The 23033-nt window shown below is 43.5% G+C and overlaps 1 protein-coding gene across 7 annotated transcripts in view; it reads left to right on the plus strand.

The window, feature by feature from the left end:
* The window catches only part of LOC135367469 (protein boule-like), a 48257-nt gene that overhangs the window by 14595 nt on the left and 10629 nt on the right, over positions 1–23033 (plus strand). For 6 of the 7 annotated variants that reach the window (XM_064600766.1, XM_064600767.1, XM_064600770.1 and 3 more), the window contains exons 6-9: positions 3995–4013; positions 17507–17619; positions 17675–17746; positions 22755–22859. In XM_064600766.1, coding sequence (XP_064456836.1) covers positions 3995–4013; positions 17507–17619; positions 17675–17746; positions 22755–22859 — 309 coding nt within the window. The remainder of the gene's footprint in view (positions 1–3994; positions 4014–17506; positions 17620–17674; positions 17747–22754; positions 22860–23033) is intronic. The other variant, XM_064600768.1, reaches the window with a different exon arrangement.

A 23033-nucleotide genomic window follows, 5' to 3' on the forward strand; every position in this document is an offset into this window, starting at 1 on the left:
CATTACCCGAATTGATTACCGGACGACAGTTTTCGTTTCAGTTTCTCTTTCCGGTAATGGAGGACAGTGGTATGCGTTTCCGTTATATTTACAATATCCAATTTCGGTAATATACCGTTTCTGTTTCCGTTGCTGTTACCCTTCCTTGGCTTTCACATCTTTTGGTGGTTAAATATATGGAGGAAAAGAGTCAGCCCTGTTCATAGTTGAAATATGGCAGTCATAGAAAAAAAGGGTGGTTCAAATCCCGCTGCTGTCTGGCTTTTTCGATGACTGCCGTATTTCAACTGTTGATGTTCCCAGGCAACTCGAGGCTTGTGTTGTGTTTGTTTCTTTGTATGTTCCAACCTCAGAACAATTACTTTTCATGATGTTCACCCTGTTCTTAGGTTGAACATGACACCTCTCCAATTACCTGTAGTGGCATTTGCGTTGTCTTCAAAATGGTGGAGAAAAGAATGATTTCCGAAGAATAAATAAACCTGCTTCCATGAAACACTCTTATAAAATTGTACAATGAACATAGCTCCCGCTACCTTCATTGTTTCGTTCGCTCTACTCCTTCTCGACATTGATTATTCTTTTCCTCAGTATTTTTGCACTGCAGAATTGAGCAGTGCTGTTGCTGTTTGAGTTGCATAATCCGGAAAACTCCAGCACACACGAAGGGAAGTTGTGGCAGTTTCGGGTCAGCGTGAAATATACCAGTCTGCTGTTACTATAATTCATTGAGTGCTTCTACTGGGGTCCACTAGGTGGCAAGTTGGCAGTTGGAGAGGCAAATAGTAACTACGGTTGCTTTACACTCTGATGGTATTCATTAGATTTTTAGAAAAATGGCATCCTCAAATTTTGACACTTCCCATTCCGCTGAGTTGCGATTCCCTAAGCGTGAAAGGGGGCCGTCTCATGAAATCAACATGGCAACCTTTGGACTTGATGGATGAAAGCAAGAGATATTGATGTGACACAGCAGTTAAACAAAACAGCTAAGCAGCATGTGACCCATTCAATTCTTGCCACTATGGCATCGTCTGAATTGGTACACTTGGAAGGTTCCTGATATTAGATTAGATTAGTAAATATAGATTACTCTAATATTTGGAAAGTATGACAACAGGGTGTGTTTTTCCTCTACTGCTATTGGCAGAAGGGTCATTCCACATGGGGCTATCTATCTGATGGCTCGACCACCGCGGATCTTTTTAAATTTTTTTTTACGGGTTGACACTGTAGAGAAACGAACCATCACAAAATATATTTTCGCCCAATTCCAAGGGACTTTTACGTTAGGTGGTGCTAAACATCTAGGGTTCACCTAAAAATGAGGCGAATTTGAAGACCTCTCCTTGGAATGTAAACTTCAGAGTGGTCGTAAAGGATTGTTCTTTCAGTCTATATAAAGAAACTCTTATGCTTATGCGTCTTTCGTACCGTACTAGGGTAATTGAAATCCATGTTTTGGCTGTATGTTTGCTGTCTTTTTCTGAGTCTCTGCCTGCACACAGGGACGTTAACTTGGGTACACGTGGAGCTGGTTACTCGCATAAAAAGATTCAGGATATAAAAGAAAACTGAAAACAATTTGTGAAATGTGCAGAATTGGATAACTTAGCTGTATTGCTAGCTGAAAAAAATAATGTAGCAACTGAGATAGGAGCATTCTGTCAATGCTAAAATGATGGTGAATGTGTCCACTTGAACATATAAAAAAATTGGGAGAGTACTTTTTCTTGTTTTTTAGCAACAATTTTTTAAAATTCGTTAGCATTTCAGTTGTCACCATTCCGTTCCACATGCCGATTTTCAACACCTATAACATGGCAGCGCTTAACAAATCGATGTTACATCTCATGCTCGTGTTTGAGGTCTCCCCTGGAGTTCTTGGAGGTAAATATCAGTACGTGGTGGCAAGTCATACCCCTCTCAATCCCCAGCGAATGACAGTCTCACTGATTGTCATTTGTTTGTCTTGCATCGAGCTACACGAAGAAACAGAATGTCATTCGCAAATGATGCCACTGTGGATAACTAAGACACCAGGGCCGAAGATATGAAGCATTATACAGGTACATTGGTTATATTTTATTTCTTTTTCTCAAAATAGCATTTACAAAATGGTTGCCTTTTCGACGACATTTACTCTGCTAAGTATCACGAGCAAAGACAAGAAGCCTATCTGCACCACACTGGGAAAGAGGGCAGTTCTTAGAAAAACAGTGTTCAGCCTTCTATCCTTCGTGGTAAAATATTGGAGTGCATTGGAGCTTTTCATTAGTCTTTGATTTCTTGAAGAGTGAGTTCCCCATGGGCATGTATTGCCATTTGATTTCATCCTGTGACAGGGGTATAATAGGTGCAGCGGCATAACCTTGCTAGGTAGACTGCATCCGGCCTGCGTTGCCAGCTGTCCAGAACAAGTTGAATGAATTGCACGTACCAGCAATGGGCATCTGGTGCGTCGCTTCAAACATTTGTTATACCAAGTGGAGAATTTTGACACAATCTTCTGCATGCACTGCAAGCCCTCAAGAGACATCATTTCATAAGATGGTTGCAGTCCGGATGAAGCTATCATGCAGCTTGACTTTTCTGAAAACTACACCTTTCTTGCACACGTTTCTCCAAACTCTTTGTACTGGGAAACCTTGCAGGCGACAGTACACCCAATTGTAGTATATTTTAGAGGACAAACAAATGATGTATTGCAATACTTGTCTTGCGTCATTATGTACGAGTGGCTCACCCACAACAACGCATCTGCACATCTCTATCACAAGATGTTCCTAGAACGGCTCCTCGCTACTCACCCCCGTATCAGGAAGCGGCATTGTTTTTCCAATGGCGCTGCGTCACAATACGAAACATAAGACAAGCTTGATAAACGTATGTTCTCACATAGACAATTTTGGGGTTCCTGCGACATGGAATTTCTTGGGTACATCGCACGGAAAAGGACAGTGTGATAGGATTGGAGATACAATCAAGTGGCTAGCCTTGAGAGACCACTTGAACAGCAAATTGTAACTCCTTTTTCTGTGGGCTCAAGAACACCTACAAAACATATTGCAAATGGAGTAGATTGCGTTGAAAGCACGATACGATATGGCCAAACCTATTACTTGGAATCCCTTTCCACGAGAAAAGTCTGTGTGACGTCTACCCAGCCAAGGTGTGCAATGTTAGGTGATTTACTTTTTCTTCTTTCTAACTCCTCCTTTTCAGTCTAATGCGTATTTCAAGTGGACACATTCACCATCATTTTAGCATTGACAGAATGCTCGTATTGTGTTTGCCACATCCTTTTTTTTTCTTTTTTTTCAGCTAGCAGTACAGCTAATTTATAAAATTCCGATATTTCACAAATTGTTTTTAGTTGTTTTTTATATCAATAATGACAAGAGCCTGTACTTCATGGGGTTACCAGACAGGTAACCTGAAGAAGTGACCACTGACCACCCTTACGTTTACAGGCATAATATACCTTTAGCCATTTTCCTGAGGAGAAGCCTTCAAAGACCTCACTTTTAGATGAACCCCAGTTGTTTAGTGCCGCTTAACATAAAAATCCTTCGGAATTCGACGAAAATACTTTGTGAGCATTGGTTTCTCTACGGTGTCAATCAGTAAAAAAAAATTTAACAAGATTCGTGGTGGTCAAGCCACGAGCAGGGGGTGTACCAACCTGGAAAACCGGGAATTGTCAGGGAATTTTGATGCGACTGGAAAAGTCAGGGAATTTGCCAGAAAGCAGCTCAAGTCAGGAAAAATCGCAACAAGTGCCATGATGATGCACAGCAAATCGTGTATGCCGATTTGGTCACGGAATTTGCTCGAAATAGTGTGTGAAAATCTGGAAAAGTCTGGGAATTTGAAGGCTGCAATTTGGTATACACCCTGCATGTGATTGGATAGCTCCATGTTGAATGACCCAGAAGCAAGCTTACACATGTATTGTGAAGGTCACCAAAAAGTCTTCTTTTTCTCTTTTCAGCCGTTCACAAGAGTGTATGGTAAGTAACTGCATGATAGTGATGATTTTCCCAATAAAATACACCTTTTCTCCCCAAAGTGGTTGGAAAAGTTGTGGGTGTGCAAATATTGCTAACGATATTCATACGACAGTATACTCTCAAAATTAAATAGTACATGTGGGCTCCTGGTAGAGCCGGTATTGAAGTTTTGCTGCATTGCGTAAGCAGTACTGGTCTATCACGCTTGCCGGGAGACGGTCAGGATTGAAAGCATGCAATGTTTGTCAAGCGGACATGATGATGAATGCAGGGAAACATGGACAAAGCGACAGTCTTGTCTTTTGTCACGGCAAACACTTGTCCATGTCCAGTTGTTGTTTCATTGCTTTGTTAGCCAGCTTAGTCACGTTTGTTGTAAGTTGGTAGCGTATCGTTCATCACGTCAGTAGACCATGGTTTAAATGCAGTGTCATTGATTGTCAAGTGGGTACACACGGAGGGCGTAGCAAAAACCGTGTGGTATGCAGAAATCAATCGCCACTGGGCTAGATCTCAGCATTTTTGGCGCCAAAGGGGGTGCACAAATTATGCACGTAAATACCTGCCAGAAAGACAAGAAAGATCCCTAGCAAATATGAATCAACATCCCCAATCATCAATCACGGGCAGTGTATTTAGCATGAGAAAATGTTACTGATATGACTCCCTCATCAAGGACAACCTGTGGCACATGCTGTGGTTCTGAAAACATCACTGCCGTGATTTATCCAGAATATCAAGCACAAGGTGGCGTTGCAGAAATGAGTACAGTCGAGCCTGTTTATAATCATTTTGCCGGGAATGCAAAATCCGATCATTGTATCAAAGTTATCATTACATATGAGCTTTCGGAAACTCGCCAGTCGGGATCGTGTCAACGAAGTAGAATGGTACAAGTCGCTCTGAACGTGCACGTTTGTTGAGAGCACAAAAGCATCTAAATTGACACAGCTTTGTGTCAAATCCTTTTCCATGGACAACATGTGAGGCTCTGCACTTTTTGAGATTGACGATTTCGTCCATTGCTCGTCATCATTTGCTGTAGTCATCATCATTCTCACTATCAGAACTACACTGTCCATTAGAATGTCCACGGATAGTTCGACACGTGTTTGGATGGCGACGTGCAACTGTCGACTCACGTATTGGAAGGCACTTTGCAACGAGGTTTTGCACCAGTACAAAATCCGCCTAGCACGTGCAACTTAGAGTTGAGACATTTGTCTTTCCTTCCCAAAACGCGTAGCACAGCAAAAAGCACAGACGCCATCGTAGCATGCTGCGAACTAGCAGAAAACTTTGCTACTTCTTGCGAGCCCCTTGGAAGTTGCGTGCACGGAATCCCTATCAGAAATGCGTGTGTAAATGTACCGTGTTCTCACTTTAAAAGTATCGAGGCTGAGGCTTTTGAAAATGCCACATTAATTTGTTTTCAATTAAAAAATTGAATCTTGTTTCTCGATTTTCACGCAATTTACCGGCCACTGGGAAAATTCTGATCGTTATACACGAGCAAACGCTTTGACGGTGGTCATTGTTGGAGTCCAAACGACAAAACCCTGCGCTAGCATTGTCTCAGGTCAAGGAAGTGAGTCGGACACGGCTAACCATCTGTTCAGGTCCAGTCCGAATGTGCGATATAGCGACAAAGAAATATTAGCAATAATATACCAAAGACTATAACAAAGGGAAAGACAAAAGAATTTGCGGTGAACATAAAAAACAGTTTGGTTCAACCCCCCCTTGCGTCAAACAAATCCTGAGGAATAGAAGTAAAAACACATACAGAATATGAAAGGCGGCCAAGAGAGATTTGCGAAACCAAAACTATTTGTACACACTAGGTTCTTTGCATTTGTGTAGGCTGCTTTATTCACTGTAACTTTGATTACATAGGCTAAAAGATTACAGATCGGCTAATACATGTCCGCCCGCTACGGCGTCATCAGAAGGAATGTCCAAGTACCCAGCTGTACGTGATTTTTCTTCTATCAAACTCTGGATGGACTTGACTCATTCTGCTCCTCCTATTGCATCTGCTCCCTTTGTGGGGCCCCCGTGTCGGTGGGTTACAACATTTGAAATGGATTTGGTCAACGAGTCCTCAATCATCTCTTCTGTTGGTACCAACTGCAACTTGAAATGGCTGCTTTCAATCTCATTCCTGGCTAAAAGGTACTTGAGGTTGATGTGTTTTGTTCGCTGATGGTACATTGGTTTTTCGTATATTTTAGTGGCACATTGTTGTCACACTCACACCTAACCTCCACAGTGTTTATACGGTTGAATCGTAGTATGCTCATGAAAGTCAACATAGATTGATGCTCTATACATCATGCTTGTTGGTGTAAGCAAGATTGAACTGGCTCAAATAGTTTGTCACGAATGCGATGTCAGGTCGGGTTGCTTGCACTAAATACATGAGACTGCCTATGAGACTTTAGTAAGGCACAGGTCTTCCACACTCTTCGTTCTGGCTACGGTTTGATATCCAGTTGCCATTGGAGTCTTTGTACGCTTGCATCTTGAAACGTTGCAAGGTTTCTTCAATGTGTTCTGTCCTTTATCATGGACATGACAATCTTCCCTGCTGATGGTGATATCCATGCCGCTTTCTGTTAACTTGGACACAGAGTTGAAGTTATCCGAGATACCTGGTACATAGAGTACATCCTTGGCAGTCAACCGGTTTTCAACTTGCTTGTTTTGGACACGGGAAAAGAACAGTACCGGATCCCTTTGCTACAATTGCTTTATTTATTTCTTAGTGCCCACGAGTGGAAATAATCCTTATGAGTGTTGCAGTTTAAACGAGAGAAAGAAAGAAAATAAATGTAATGAGTAAAAATAGCGCTAAGCATAGGATAAGTAGCTAAGTAGATCTTGTTTATTCATTATGTGCAAACCTTGAAAAATATCAACATCAGTGTCACGAGCAAATTCATTCAACTCTCGCTGTACATGGCTCAATGGATAATGTTGATGATGGACAGAAGGGTAGAAATATATTGCAGAACATGGGGGCCTATACAGCACAGATAAATAAATGTCACTAAAAAAATCCCTTGTGAAGATAACAGAAATCACGAAACGTCCTCCCTGCTGATAATGAGCACACATTAATCCTATGGAGGATACTATCATACTTTTCATAACAAGCATTCTACTCTGAACGAGCGCTGTGTACAATGAAATAGCACAAGTCAGGTGATAAACCCAAGAGTAGACACTGCAGTGTTGCAGATAACACTAACATGCTTGTGAAAAAACAAACCACAGTAAAAAATTACTCGGGTCAAGGGTTGCATTAGCACGTTCAACAACGGTGCCATTGACTAAATATTTATATAACAAAGGTTTTTGTTTTCTAGTGAATGATATCATTTTCGTTTTAGCACTACTGTATTTAGAACAAGGCAGCTCCTGGCACACCACTGCACTACCGATTCAACGTCCAATTGTAATAGCACGCAATCATCCCTCGTAGATACGGAGCGGAATAACTTGATATCATCGGCAAACAAAGGTATACTGGAATGTTGCTCTGATAAAATAAAATAAAAATAAAAGAACTAGATTGCTGCCCTGCGGGACTCCAGATCATGGAGGAAGGAAACACAAGGAGCGGCTCTTCCCTTCAGACTAGTGTAGCCACCCTCTAGCGGTGGCTTGAGTCAAAATAACAATTACGTGATCCTCCAATTGTCCAATTGTAATAGCACGCAATCATCCCTCGTAGATACGGAGCGGAATAACTTGATATCATCGGCAAACAAAGGTATACTGGAATGTTGCACTGATAAAATAAAATAAAAATAAAAGAACTAGATTGCTGCCCTGCGGGACTCCAGATCATGGAGGAAGGAAACACAAGGAGCGGCTCTTCCCTTCAGACTAGTGTAGCCACCCTCTAGCGGTGGCTTGAGTCAAAATAACAATTACGTGATCCTCTTGAAAGTTTAGGTTTTGCGAGGCTTTTATTTCTCGCGCTGCTCCCTGTGTGATTTTGCTTTTCGAAAGTCATTTATTGTGAAAATGTAAGCACGATCGTAGAAACGATGTATACAGGCAAACCTCGTTACAACAAAACGTGATATAACGAAATTCGCGATAGAGCGAAATAATTTGGATTCCCCGGCAGAGTGCCATAGAGATCAAGGTATTTTAGCTCCCGCTATAACGAAACACTTTTTAGCAAACTCCTCGATACAGCGAAAGAGCGAGATAAGGTTTATGACCCCAAAGCCGACTTTAGCGTCAGGAAAACAAAGGGCACAAGCCGTGTCCTGTTCCTGCGGCAAAAGATGGCACGCGCAATTAGGGTCGGGAGGAATCTGAGGAAGTCTGTGTCATCGGATTGTGAGGGATTTTCCTTCTGAGGCTTCTCCTTTTCGCGCTGGTTTTGAACTGTCCGGTTGCAGCCAAGTACAAGATGAAGGTAACAGCAAAGAGCACGAGACGCAAGGCGCTATCGCGCACATGTGGGAAACGCTTAGTTCGCGTAGCGGCGTAGGTGACAAGATCAGCCTAGATGATTTTCTAGACGGGGACAAACATGCCATAGCAACGGGAGACTCACTGCCATAGACGTAGAACGTTTGCGGATCACAATACGATTTGGAGAAAGCTGTGGAGGCTTGGACTGCGTACGGACAATGTGTGACACTGCGTCTTCAAGGCACAACGCAGGCGCGTATAACAGGCTATTTCACGCAAGAATAAAGTACCGTAGGTGCCCTTTGCCTCTGTATTTGTGGTTGTCATTTTTCACGAAAAACTTTTCCACATCGTAGCGGGAGTTTTCGACGCTTATGTACAGCGCGCCCCATCGCGATCAGCGACCTTCAATTCGATACAACGAAAGAAATTGATGTCCCCGTGAGTTTCGTTATATCGAAGTTCGACTGTAGTAATGTGTTCCTGTCCTGGCTGCGGCTCCTGTTGAACAGAAAGCAGCTCTGTCACGGGAACACATTTCATTTTGTGTTCTGCACACTATGGCTGGTCTTCTAATAGAAGAGTAAACATCCGAACATACAGAAATAAATGCGCAAGCACACGTTCAACATAATACTGCCATCTGAACTGTGACACAACTACAGCTCATGTCGTCTGCTTTGGTGGCGCAGTGCTGTCTGGAGGGTCACGTGAGCAATCACGTGGTAGACAGCAGCATCCCAGAATGCATTGCGACGGCAGCTACGCTCCTGTGTTTCCTTCCTCCATGCTCCAGATGAAAGGATCAGAGAGGTCCGCAGACACACGTACAAGGTTTGTGCGATTAGACAGATAGCTATTGAACCAGTTACAATAGGTGGGTGAGAGACCGTGACTTTTCCAGCAGCATAAAATGTTTGACTTTGTCGAAAGCTTTTGTCAAACCAAAATAAAGAGAGTGCACCTTCTCACGATTTCCGAGTCAAGGTGTAACCCCATGCATAAATTCGACTCGATGGATTTGCCTGTAATGAAGCCATGCGGGCAATCACTAGTTTTTGGGCTGAAGCACGGTGCCAAATGATTATGAAGTACCATTTCAAATACCTTGGCAAACGTATTTAGGATGGACACTGGACGATAATTAGTAACGCTACTGCAATCCCCACCTTTCAGTATTGGGACAACAAGAGAATGCTTCCACTGTTCGGGAAAAATACCAGACGACAGAGAGGTTAAAAATGTGACATAGTGGACGAACAAGCAAGTCTATACAACCATTAATAATAAAGTTGGGTATGCCGTCTGATCCAGCAGTACACTTAGGTTTCACCTTACGCATCGCAGACAGCACCCCGTGCTCCTCAACAGGTGTACACGGAAAGAGATTGTCATTTTTTACGTCGCTTTGCCATCAGCAACAGTGACTTTTCTATCCTTCTCAACCTTGAAATCTCTTCAAGGTCTCCTTACAGCTGGTCATGTGACTGATTGCTCCTTAATCAATTGACCAGTCTTCATAAAAGTTCTCTCTCTCACCAGCCCAGAGTGCAAAATCCTTTTTCGGTGGCTGCTGCAATTCCAGTTTGGACTGATCTGTCCAAGACCTAACAAACCTTGCTCTCTGCCTCGTTGGATCTTCTCACAGTCGGATAGGTGTCACCTCTGCTCTGCTGACGAGATTTTCCTCCGTCAGTTGGATGACTCCAGCACTTCCTTCCCATGTTGCCTGCCTTGCCGCAGTTGAAACATCGAAGGGTATTTCCGTCCCGTGGATAGGACTATGATGTGGAAATATTTTTTTACTGCCCCAAATACGGGGAGCTATTGAGGCCTGGTATTGTCTCAGGGCAAACAAACGAGTCAGACACGACTAACCATCTGTTCAGGTGATCATTCTCCACCGGGACAAAGGACGATATAGCGACAAAGAAATATAAGCGATTGTTAGAAGAGAGCTGACAACAGCATGTGCACTGTTTCTCGCACGCTCGTTCTACCTTTGCTGTTCACTCCCACAGTAAACCTGTTGTTCCGCACTGTCACACTGCGATCTTACTTCTTCAGGTTATGGGCCCAGGGCACCTTGTTCAGAAGCACGTTTCCATGATTATCTTCCTCAGTTTTTGCTAATTGAACTACCGTTGCATCAGCCGTCGTAGATATGGCATATTCGGGGAAGTTCATAGTGGCGAAGTTGACAGATGGCAACTACCAGGCTTGGAAGTTCAAGATGAGAATGCTTGTGATCCGGGAAGACACTCGGACATACGTTGCTGACGAAGCCCCCAGTGAATCCGTCGGCTGCATGGGTTGCTGGAGATCGGAAGGCTCTAAGTATGATTTCCCTTAGCATCGATGACAGCCAAATAGTGCATGTCTGTAAGTGCTCATCGTCGAAGCAGATGTTGGATGAACTGAAGAAGGTTCGAGAGAGGGCAAACCTCAGTAACAAGCTCTACTTACTAAGGAAACTGTCAATCACGATTGGACTAGGAAGAAGAGATGCAAGCCTACATCAGACGCACCTTGGAGTAGGTAGAGCGACTACGAGGAATTGGGCAAGAGATAACTGACTTCCAAGTCTCTGCTCTTCTTCTCAGTGGGCTTCCGGATTCCTATGAAGCACTGGTCACCGCACTTGATACACAGCCGGGCGATGACCTCGCGCTCGAATATGTAAAAGGAAGCAAGAGATGACAGTTGCGTCAGCAATGCCCGACTCGGAAGCGGCACTTCGTGCGCAAGGTTCCCATGACACGAATACGTCCAGCGGTCCAAGAGAGTGCTTCTATTGGAAGAATAGGCACATAAAAAAAACTGCGCTGCTTGGAAGGCGCAGAGAAAATCGCAGAAACAGAGAAGCAGACAGCGTGGTAAGACTGCAGTGTCTCAGCACTCGTCCTCGTCGGAGATTGCTTTTCTTTTATCGAGAAATTCTTCTGCCAAGGATGGGTACATCGACTCAGGCGCCGCAAGTCATATGTGCAACGACCTCAACTTTTTCCAGCTGCACCTTTACTGCCTTGTGACAGCCGAGGTGGCCAATATTACACAAGCTTCGCATCATGGGAATAGACCGTATGCAAAACGTAGCGCCATCTTGTAGCACCTACCATCATTCCGCCCTGTCTGAGGCGTTCTACCCGGCCCGAGCAATGCAATCGACTATCATACGACACTTCTCTCGCATGTCATGCTTCTGACATATGCTGTTTAACTATCTTATTTGTGTGATAGGATGCAGATTTCAGAGGGGAATGTAAACTGGGTAAGAGAGCCTCAAATGTCTATATTCCTTATTGCGTGGAAAGCGTTGAGCGCGGTGACATAGGTTGGGTAACAAAATTATGTTAACGTAGTGCAACGATGCTTTGTTATTCCATCCCAGGAGAAATTTTTACAGTTTAGTACAGCTTATTTGAGAAGTTGGTAGTGCACTTTATACAACAGAAACATTTGGTACAAAATAAAAGCTTAGTACGATTGCAGTTGTTGCTATGAAACCGGCTGTGATATTCACCGTTACGCACTGGTATAAAACGTGGTCTTTCTCAGCTCGGTGAATCTCGGTTTTCGTTATTTTAGCATGTCCCACATAATTGTCACGGTTGGTTGCACTGCATTTCATGTGACTGTTTACCAGCCAGGTAGTCCTCCTCGATATGCCTCTCGGACAGTGCACTCTGCTTCAATCGTTTATTGCGAGGACACTTCATGTGCGCCTTACCGTCACCTTCAACAGCTTCCCCGAGGCAGAAATTACTGCTTGCCATCAAGAGAAAGGATAAGCTCAATGCCGACACAGCAAAGGTGCGTTCATGGCACTTTGAATTTTTTGTCCCAAAAGTGCCAAATGGAAGATGGGGCCTCTATGAATTTGCTGAATGTGTGAGGCAAGACACGCGATAGAAGAGCTGGATGTGCGCCGTGTGTATGACTCGCGTGGGGGAGGGAGCCTCAGACATGGCAGAATCCGTGCGAGCTACAAGAGGGCGCTGGCTTTTGCATACCGTCTATTGCATCCATATTTGGCACCATCGGTTAGGGCACTGAGATGGACAAGCCGTAAAGCAACTGTACAGGGATGGTTTGGCATTCTTATTGAAGATTGCGGCCCAAATGCACGAGCTGTATAAAAGGCATCCTTTCCAAAAGTGAGCGATTCAAGAGCGGAAGGCGTACTGGACCTGGTACACACGGACAGCCCATGAGGACTCTCATGCCGAGCAATAACAAGTACTTTGTAACATTTATCGATGACTACTCTCTGTGCACTGTGCTATACTTGCTAAAGTCCAAGGACGAGGTGCCTTGGAAACTTACCTTGCATTAGTAAAGGCTAAGTTAGGCCCGTACCCGAAGGTCCTGCGTGTGGGCAATGGAACTGAATACGCTGGCGGTACATCTCGATAGATTCTGCGAGACTGTGGGGTTGAAGTTGGGACCACTGTTCCATATAGCCCTCAGGAAAACAGTTTGGCAGAAAGGGAAAACTGCACACTGTGTGAGAGTGCCAGTAGCATGCTTTTTGGTGCGGTGGCAGAGCAGTTCACAGAACACCTTACGAGCTGTGGCACAACAAAAAGCCGAGCTTGGAACATCTCAGGATGTTTGGGAGTCACGTCTTTGTGCATGTTCCAAAGGAAAGGAAGGTCTAAATGGGATGCTCGTGCTGTTGAAGGTACACTGGTTGGCTGCGGAGGAACTCTGAAGGGATACAGAGTACTTCTCAAAGGGGATCATAAGATAAAGGTGACTCGGGACGTGGTAATCAATGAAGCTCCAATCATACGGAAGTTCTGCTCGGAATCGTCTCCACCATGTCATGAAGAATCGGGAGATCACCAGCTACGACATGAAGCAGATGCAGATAGTTCCAGCGAGATAGAAGTAGAGATGTGGCTGAGCATATCTCCACTTCAGGAAGAAGAGGTCAGTGGTACATCGGCGTTCGGCTAGGAGCAATAAGGGCGTCCTGCCAGACCGCTTTCCCTACATCTCCGTGCCAACTGCTGATCCTGGGAGCTGGAAAAGAAGTTGAAGCATTGCCACCTTGTGAGAGAATCAAGTGGGCACTTAATACGTGGCCTCTTGTGGAGTGGCACGCCTGCATGCGCACTATTTCTCTCACGCTCATTCTACCTTTGCTGTTCGCTCCCACAGTAAACCTGTTGTTTTGCACTGTCACACTGCGCTCTTGCTTCTTCAGCAATAATATACCAAAGACTATAACAAAAGGATTTGTGCTGGACACAAAAAACTGTTCGGCTCAACAGTCATTATTTTTAGGGATGTGCCAACTGAATCCACAAATCCTAGGCAGGAATTCGAGATTCGGGAATCCGAATCCTGATGCCCAAAATGGCGAATCGAATCTTTTGAATCCACATTTGATTGTTTCTTTTACAAATTGGCGCCTCCGGAGTCCGCAGAAAGCCTCATTGACCGACAGGTGTCCTCTTGTTTCTTTGTTTAATACAAGTTTAAAAGTAATATGGTTCTGCTTTTGATTGTTGCTTTTGCTTTATGGAAATAATTCAGACACGAGAATTTATAAATTTCTCGTGGTCGATGAACATTATGTTAAATTTACTACGAGGGGTGTTCAAGTCAAACTGGGACTTTTCATTTTTCGCAAAAGTAAAATTAACTTGGAGGCGAGAAATTATTTTTATTTTTCGACGCAATCTCCAGCTGCACTAATGCACTTGTCCCAGCGTTTCACGAGGGCTTGGATGCCAGCAGCGTAGAAATCCTTACAGGCGCGTAGCAGCCATGATCGGACCGCATTCTTCGCCTCGTCGTCGCAGCCGAAGTGGCAGCCCCCAAGGAACGCCTTCAGTGGACCAAAGAGATGGAAATGGCCGGGGGCGAGGTCTGGACTGTAAGGGGGATGTGGCAGCAACTCCCAGCAAGTTCCTGTAAGGTGCCTGTCGTGAGATGTGCGGTATGCGGGCGTGCATTGTCCTATAGGAGGAGGACTCCTTTGGTGATGAGGCCCGGCTTTCCGAAACTGGAGGTGTTCATGAATGATACTGTTCAACGTTCCCACAGAAAGATCCGTCTTTCGAGCGAGTTCGAGACATGTTATCCGTCGGTTCTTGAAGATTGGGCGCTCCACAAGTTGGATGTTCTCAGGAACTCTGACACTGGGCTCTGAGGCGTCCCGGCCGGGATCGTCCTACACTGATGTACGGCCGTCTCGGAACCGTTTGCACCACTCAAACGCTTTGCTGCGGCTAAGCGTATTGTGGCCATACTGAGCCTGAAGTCTTCTGTGAATTTCAGATGACTTTACGCCTTGATTCATGAGAAACTTCATGACAATTCGCTGTTCGATGTGCGCGCTCACCTTGTTGTCGGCCATCTTGTCCAGCACGTGTCTTTTGTTTTGCACAAACTTTGGACCACCATGTGGTGAACGCGGAGGCCTGTCTCGTGTGAAAATGAAGAAAAAGAAGTAGCGCGAGCCATTTGTACACTCAGGAGACAAAGTCCCGGTTTGACTTGGACACCCCTCGTATATGGGTATACTTTCACCCGAAACTGAACTTTTTTTTTTTTTTTTCGTTAAACAAACTTCAAAACACTCTCCAGTAGAAGTTTTCTTTTTCTTTTTTTGCTTTTTAAACTCTTTTAAAGAAAGGATTCGTAAGATTAGTGGATTCGCAGAACCTTCCTTGCATTCGGATTCGCAAAATTCTGGATTCATCTCTAATTATTTTGCTGTCTTGTTTACATGTATTTCAATTGGGTGAGCTGACGTTCTGGAACCAGCAATTTGATTGTAATATCGGAGTTGCGGTTATATCGTGGATCGTAATAAACGAGCTCGGCTTTATTATTATTCCAATTATAGGTTTATATGTCCAACAGCTGGAATAACATAGGGGGTGCACAGGAAAGAAAGGCAGGGAGGCCTGGATAAACCTCTTCCGGACGCACATGGCACAATGGGAACTGCCCTGTTTGAGGAGCAATACGGTGCTACACACACACGTGCAACGAAAGAGTAACTTACGGATTCCAAGTAGAAGGATATTTGAAATTTACTTCACTTTTTCATACTGTGAAAAATTAATGTGTAAGCGGCCCGTATTGTGACTGGTTGATGGGCTGTTGACATCGCGGGGCATTAGTGCAAAACAGTGCAGGGAATAATTTATTCGCCTTTCACTGACAGCAACTTAGCAGGGTGCACAGGAAAAAAAAAAAAAAAACTGCGTAGAGCCCCTATAATTGTTGCTGTGGGAGGTATGATCTAAAGCAGCACCGTGCTTCAAAGTCCACACAATCTGCATTGCCAGCGAATGATGGGAAAAGATATTTGTCTTAGCTTAGGTTGCTGCTGGTAGTTTGTGAGCTTCACCAGCTGCGCAACATGGGTAAAATTCTCATATAATTAATGACCTTATCTTCATTACATATGTAGTGCTGTGCAAATATCAGGGAACAGTAACAGTAGCATTTTCGTTACCGTTTCCTTTTTGTTTCCTGTGCCAGCTACTCAATTTTGTTTCCTTTACGTGTCCATTACGGTTTCTGGTAGTGAGATGCTTGATGAGGCGCTATGAACATACATCACGTTCAATCCTGCCGGCACTGTGCTAGCACCGAATGTGATCACAGTTCATTACTCTTTGTACTACTTCTCCTTGTATGTATATACACATGCCCAAAACATGAAAGCATGGCGACCCGAGCACTGGGCACGTGAGCGTCGATGTCTTTCTTTTTTTCTGTTGCTCTTGCTTTTAATGTCTTGCATTGGGCACGATATATCTGTTTATTTGCACAAATGAGTGATTTGCTCCCTGGCACCTAGGGTAGGGGTAGGAGTAGAGTAGGGGCCACAGTGGGTGGCAGATAGTAAACGTTCACAAAAACTGCGTCTGGTTTGGGAGACCACGTGGTTGAGGCCGAGTGGCGTAGCGGCAACTTTCTCAGCTGTCTTTGATATGACACACTGCTCGATCTCCAGGAGATACATGGATGCCGTTGGCTACAATCCTATCGTCTAGAAGAGGAGCCCAAAGGAAATATGCAGTAGAACAGACAATATCGACTTTAATATAGCCAACGGCAGGAGGCTATGCGCCACCGGATGCTTGATAGTTCAACATATGATTATGGAAGAGACGCTTTGATGCCTGCGAATTCCGAAATATACCTTATTTACTCGCATAATTTGCACACTTTTTCTCTCCAAGAAAGTCGGAAAAGTTTGGGGTGCACAAATTGCGCAGTAACGTTCGTTACGATATTCAAGCGATGCAAAATTTCAAAATTTTAGTATGCTCATATTGACGTGTAATGTATCCATAGATTATCAGCATGGTTACCGGAGCACGTTTTCCTCCCTGAGCTTCTTGGGCAGAAAATGTCTCTGTCGCTCCTCCTGTCTCCTCCGCTTGAAATCAACATGGAGCAAAATTTCTTTCATTTGCCGAACTTCTGGATGTTACCTTTGATGATTGCAGGCGTGACATCCAAGGGCTTGACGTTGCTTCATTTGGGACATTGACTGGACAAACCAGAATGTTGTCAACAACCCTTTATGGAAAATAATGGAGGAAAACAATGTGTTAACACAGACCTGCCTGGTGTGCTGTTGTAGTATCTGTGCTCACGTAGCACCAAAGCGGTATCGCCCTCAGATCCTCTCCATCGTAATGAAGAATGTTTGTGGATACCATTAATCTACTTAATTCAATACTGAGTATTAATATTTTGGTTATTGTTGCTAAGACAAGCATCTGACTTTAGTGTGAAACTTGAAACCCATTAAATATGCAAATTTTTGGGATACACCTACCAGGTAGTGAACAACCCTCAGATATGGTGCCCTCGTGTATGGTGAGAAATGGATTGCTCGGAACCAGTGAGTTCCTGGCCCAACAGAAATGTCAGTTTTTTTCGGCTTGCAAGTTAGTGACTGAACAAAATATTTCCATCTTGTTTTGTTGTTACTAAAGTTTGAGGCAAGCTTGAGCAATAAAGCTCTAGCTTGAGGCATTTTTCGATGGAAGAAATCTGAGTGAATCTGTTTTCAGACCCAACTCAGTCTGTTCCAAATGGCACTATCCTGTACCATAATGGGATTCCATACACCTACCACAATGGCATGGCATTTTTCATCACACCTGAATATCAGTATTCTGGCCAGGTAATGCTTCTGTAATGCAGTCTCTAAGAGGGTCTAAGTCTACAAACTCTTGCAGACTCCGGCATACCCGGTCATTTACCAGCCATCAGTCTACTATCCTCAACATGCCTTTCAGTACCAAAATGTGGTAAGTCCTTATCACCAGTGTTTTTCACATATCATGACTTATTTTTGGTCATGATTCCCACTCGTGGTCATTAGAGCTTGATTTTATATATATATATATATATATACCGGGTGTCTCTGCTAAATCCCCGGGCTAAATAATTCGCGAACCGGTGCACCAATCGAATAACTTTCTTTTTTACAAGTATCTGTCCACTACCGCCTACAAGATGTGCACCGCGTGAATGAGCGGGAGGCGCTCATTACTTAAATAAAAATTCAAATTAGTTTCGTGAAAAAAGCTAACTTCTAAAGCAGGGCGCCGTCGGCATTAAGATGGGTACTACCCCTTTTGGGACCTTCAGTAGATACCTTTTAGAGAAAAATCTGCAACCGAAGCGGGTCATTTGTTGCAGTAATTAATTGGTTTCGGTTTACATATTTTTGTCGCGGCTGGTCAGCGGTGAACCGCAAAAGGACGCTCTTTCACTCCCATGTCCACCAATGAATTACGTCCTTACACCAATGAATTGCACCAATGAATTACATCCTTTTGCGATTCGCCGCGACCAGCCGCAACAAAAATACGTAAAACGAAACCAATTAATTACTGCAACAAATGACCCGCTTCGGTGGCAGATTTTTCTCTAAAAGGTGTCCACTGAAGGTCCCAAAAGGGGTAGTACCCATTTTAATGCCGACGGCACCCTGCTTTAGAAGTTAGCTTTTTTCACGAAACTCATTTTAATTTTTATTTAAATAATGAGCGCCTCCCGCTCATTCACGCGGTGCGCATCTTGTAGGCGGTATTGGACAGATACTTGTAGAAAAGGAAGTTATTCGATTGGTGCACCGGTTCGCGAATTATTTAGCCCGGGGATTTAACTGAGACACCCGGTATACAGGGTGTCCCAGAAAACGTGTCATTGAATTATAATAAAAAAACTTCGCCACTTAGAGTCATGCGGTCAACGGCATTTGTTCTTATTAGGCTTTTGCCACCTTCTAAAGTTAATGTCATGTACCCCAAGTTTAATTATGTAAATATTTGCGAACTGAACTCGGAAATTTGCCAAGGGAAGGTCACTTTTTCACCCCACCAATATGAAGAGCGTGCCGAATTCACTCAAATTCATGATAATTGACAGTGATATTCACGAGCTATCCCATCGGAAAAAATAGCTGAATATCATGCTTTTCAGAGCACCGGACCATAACGCGATGTCTTTTTGAGCGCAATCGCTCGAAGTCCGACGAAAGGAGGTTCCGAAGCCAGCCCACAGAGTGATAGTAGAAAAAGTAACAGTTCATAAAATTGGGAGAGGGAAAGTATTATCCCAGCGAAAGTCGGACGTGATAAGCCATGCCTGCGTTATCTCTTTCTGGGATACCGGGGTGGGCTGGGTTTCCAACCTCCTTTCGTCAGACTGACAAAGATTGCGCTGAAAAATTCATTGTGCGCTATTCTGTGCGACCTCCGTAGAGCTAGATGTTTGGATATTTTTTTCGATGGGATAGCTCCAGAATATCTCTGTTAATTATCGTTAATTTGATTAAATTAGACACGCTCTTCACATTGGTGGGGTAAAAAAGTGACCTTTATTAGGCAATTTTCCGACTTGAGCTCGCAAAAATTTACATAATTAAACTTACGTTACACGACATCCACATGAGGAGGTGGCAAAAACCCAGTAAGAACAAATGCCATTGACCGCATGACTCTAGATGGTGTAGTTTTTTTATTATAATTCAATGACACGTTTTCTGGGACACCCTGTATATATACATCTATTATTCAGTAAAATCGGGGGGTAAATATCGGGTTATGTTTTCCTTCCAAAATTCTGGTAATAGTTTGGCTATATTTCTTTTCTGACATAGTGGTTACATAAATAATGCTTTGAAAAGATACGTGTTCAATGTGGAAATTCTCATCAAGTGACTTACTGAGGAAATGGTAAATAAGGTATAGTTGAACCCATCTCTAGGTTTCGTAGTAGACCTATCGTGTACACATTTCTCTACCCTCCACAGCTAGTGCTGCACCTTCAAGCACTGATTTTTGTCTTGGCGCATAATAGCCCTAGTCGCTCATGCGCCAGAAAAACCTCAATCACTCACTCACTCAAGCACTGATTTGTCCTTCAAAAATGCTGCCCTTGAAAGCCGCAAACCTTTAGGCTAATAATAATAATAATTTGGATTAAATTTACACGCAAAACCTTTATTTTCTTGTATGTGTGTTAACACTGACACACTTCACCTAGAGGTGTGCGAATATTTGAAATTTTGAATACGAATAGAATATTTGGGATATTTGATTTGTAGTCATATTCATTTCACATTCATTCAGTTTGTGTGTTGCGGTAACAGCGACAAACACAAAGAGTACGACAGCAACAAAGCAACGCGCGGAGCTTTTGAGCTTATGCTCATCTGTAAATGCGTCGCTACACGTTCTCTAACTGAAACTAGTACGGAGTTGTATACAGCCTTCATTAAAGTCTGCCCCAGCGAAACGAGATACGCTTTGTGCATCGTCAGCACACTTCAGTTGATTGCCAATGAACTCTGATAATTCGTGTGAGGCATACAGTCTAGTTAAATTCCGGTTCAATATCGAAGTCTTGTTGGTGTTGAGCTGAACACTGTTGTTCACCGTGCCACTGCATGCGCAGCCAGAACCCGCATCTCAAACGCGTTTTTTCTCTTTCGATTTGTTGTAGTGACCTTTCATGTTGCTATACTGCGAATCATCATATCAGCATAAGCGATATATAATCTGATCAGCTACACGTGCGATGACAGCAATAATCGAGGAGTGGGATGCGACGATATTTTGGCATAGCTTCTCTAACCCCAGAGTTGTGCGATTGAATAATTAAGGGCCCACAGGAACAGTCCTTTGCATGCGGCATAGGGGTGGTCTACTCCATTCCCTTGAACTGTGAGAGATTTTATAGTGGCCAATCTGGTTGCTGCCTAAACATTAGATTGCTGGAACATCCTTCTTCAACCCAACGCACCCCTTCTGGGCGTCTTCCCCTGCATGTCAAGGATTGTTCCGGTGTGCCCTTATTTAATCAAACTACAGTAGTCGCCAAAAGTGCTGATCAAGCAGTGTATCGAAGCTTATCTCATTGTGTCACAGGGCAACCAGTATATAAGTGCCTCCTTCGTATCTTTGACCCAGCTTGAGTATGAGTATCTTGGCTCTGATGTGCATAACGACTACCTCTCCTGTTTGCCTTGTGCGGATTTAAACCACTCGTTGTGAACGCTTAGCTGTTGGTTGATGATTTACTGCCGACCAGCTTTAGTTTCTTTTATACCTCCCTGTTTCTTCAATAAATGCTAGTCGTGAGTCTGCAACAGTGTTCTGTCTTGCTTGTACTAACCCGTGGTCCCGTCTTTTTGCTGCATTTCTTTTTTTATTATTATTATTTTGCCAGCCCTTACAATGCCAACGCAGGTTTTCAGTGTCCTTGAAGGATTTTGCAAGTGCAAGTTGTTTGTACACTTTCCAGTTTGCCTCATGAGAACAACATTGTTTCATTGTGAAAATAATTTGACTGTACATGTGTAGATAAGCATGTATACCTTGTGCTGAGGCAATACACTAATACAGATTCCTTATTAGCCCTTTTCAGATATGTGTTCTGCGGCTTCTTTTCTTCCTTTTTTAAGGAGCAGTAGCACACAACTGTGATGGTGTTAGTTTAGCAGGGCTGAACTGTTACCCTCAGAAGCATTTATCATATGACGTGATATTCAAAATTTGATTAAATATTCGGAGGGCAATTTTTTTAATATTTGTATTGGAAAATTTCAATATGTGCACATCTCTAACTTGACCTTGTGTAGGAGTAGATATGCCTAGCTCTTATTATTAATGTGCGTCATAAGGTGCATTTTTAAGAGCTTTTCACTCATGATGAAACACTATGGTTGTTGTATGTATCCCATTTTTGAAAACGACATCGCTACATCACAATTTGTATTTGGGATTGATAAGAGGCTAAATGAGGTTGAGAGTACGTCGTACGGTTTCTTAGGATCTCTGTCGATCTTCATTGCATACATTCCCATTCACAACTCGTAGTGCTTCGTACTCTACATGCACCAGACCTCAAAAGTCTTTCCCATTCGTTCGCTAGACACACCAGTAACACAGAACGTGCCTTCATTTGAGCGAACTTGGCCTTGTTGATCCGAGACCTAGTTCGCTTGGCAACTGCTTGCTCTGCCTTCGCGATAGCTTTGCTCCCACACTGTGCACACGGTCGCATTATGATAAAAAAGCTTAGCTAGCATAGTGCTCGCCAGTAACTCATCGTAGTGACCTTTGTATCCAATCGGAAGAAACTGTACGGGCTTGCAAATGCTTGGAGCTGCTTAACCGGTTACGTACATGTGATGCAGATGCAACTGTGTTGGCGAAGCTCACATGGTCTTATAATATCCAGGCAAAACAAACAGGAAGAGAGAAATTTTGGATCTGCCACAATGCGATAATGTCAATATCCAACAAATTTTAGCAAATAAAGAAGCGCGAGGGTGCAGGCAAGCTGGTATAGACTCATGGTCGAGAGATACGGAACAAGTCCTTCTTGTTTCGTGAGTTAGCAAATAAAATTTAAAAAGCTTTAGTTTTGACTGTTTCACGACGAGGTTGTCAGTTGGTAGCGTCCGCAGCGATGCCAAGAATGACAGGGAGTAATCGGGTTAAACCCGAAAATGACTCATTTGAATCCGGGGTGGTAGAGATCTACGTTTTCGGGTATTACCAGAAAAAATCAGGCCCTGTCTATACTGCATGGATACTTTTTTAACACAAGGTTTCTAGTCAAGATCATGGATCTTGTAGTGCATTTTTTGTTGTCGTTTTTACCCATTTTGTCTCGCGGCACTCATGGATCTCTAATACCAATGTTTTTCTCATCACTTTTATCTGCGTCTTTGCGGCATGCTTCCTCATTTCTTGTCGTAGTTTTTAGTCAGTCATGAACCAATGCAGTCTTGCTTTATAGTCATGTTTTCAGCCATGGATCTGCACAGTTTCCAGTCATCGTAAAGAAAGTGATTGGTTGCAGGTTGCCTCTCAGTGGAGCCCCTGGAGATGGAACAGTTCCTCTGTAAGTGTCTGTCACAATTGCATACTGTTTGTTTTTGTCAATGCTTCTGGAGGTGCACTACACATAGACTGTGTTTTTCTATGCTCACGGCGTTTATCCATGAATGCGTGTGTCACGGAAAAGTTGACACGGGTAAGCAATACAATTAATTGTTAGGCATAACTGCCATTGAGA

This window comes from Ornithodoros turicata, chromosome 8, assembly GCF_037126465.1.
Source record: "Ornithodoros turicata isolate Travis chromosome 8, ASM3712646v1, whole genome shotgun sequence".
NCBI lineage: Eukaryota > Metazoa > Arthropoda > Arachnida > Ixodida > Argasidae > Ornithodoros > Ornithodoros turicata.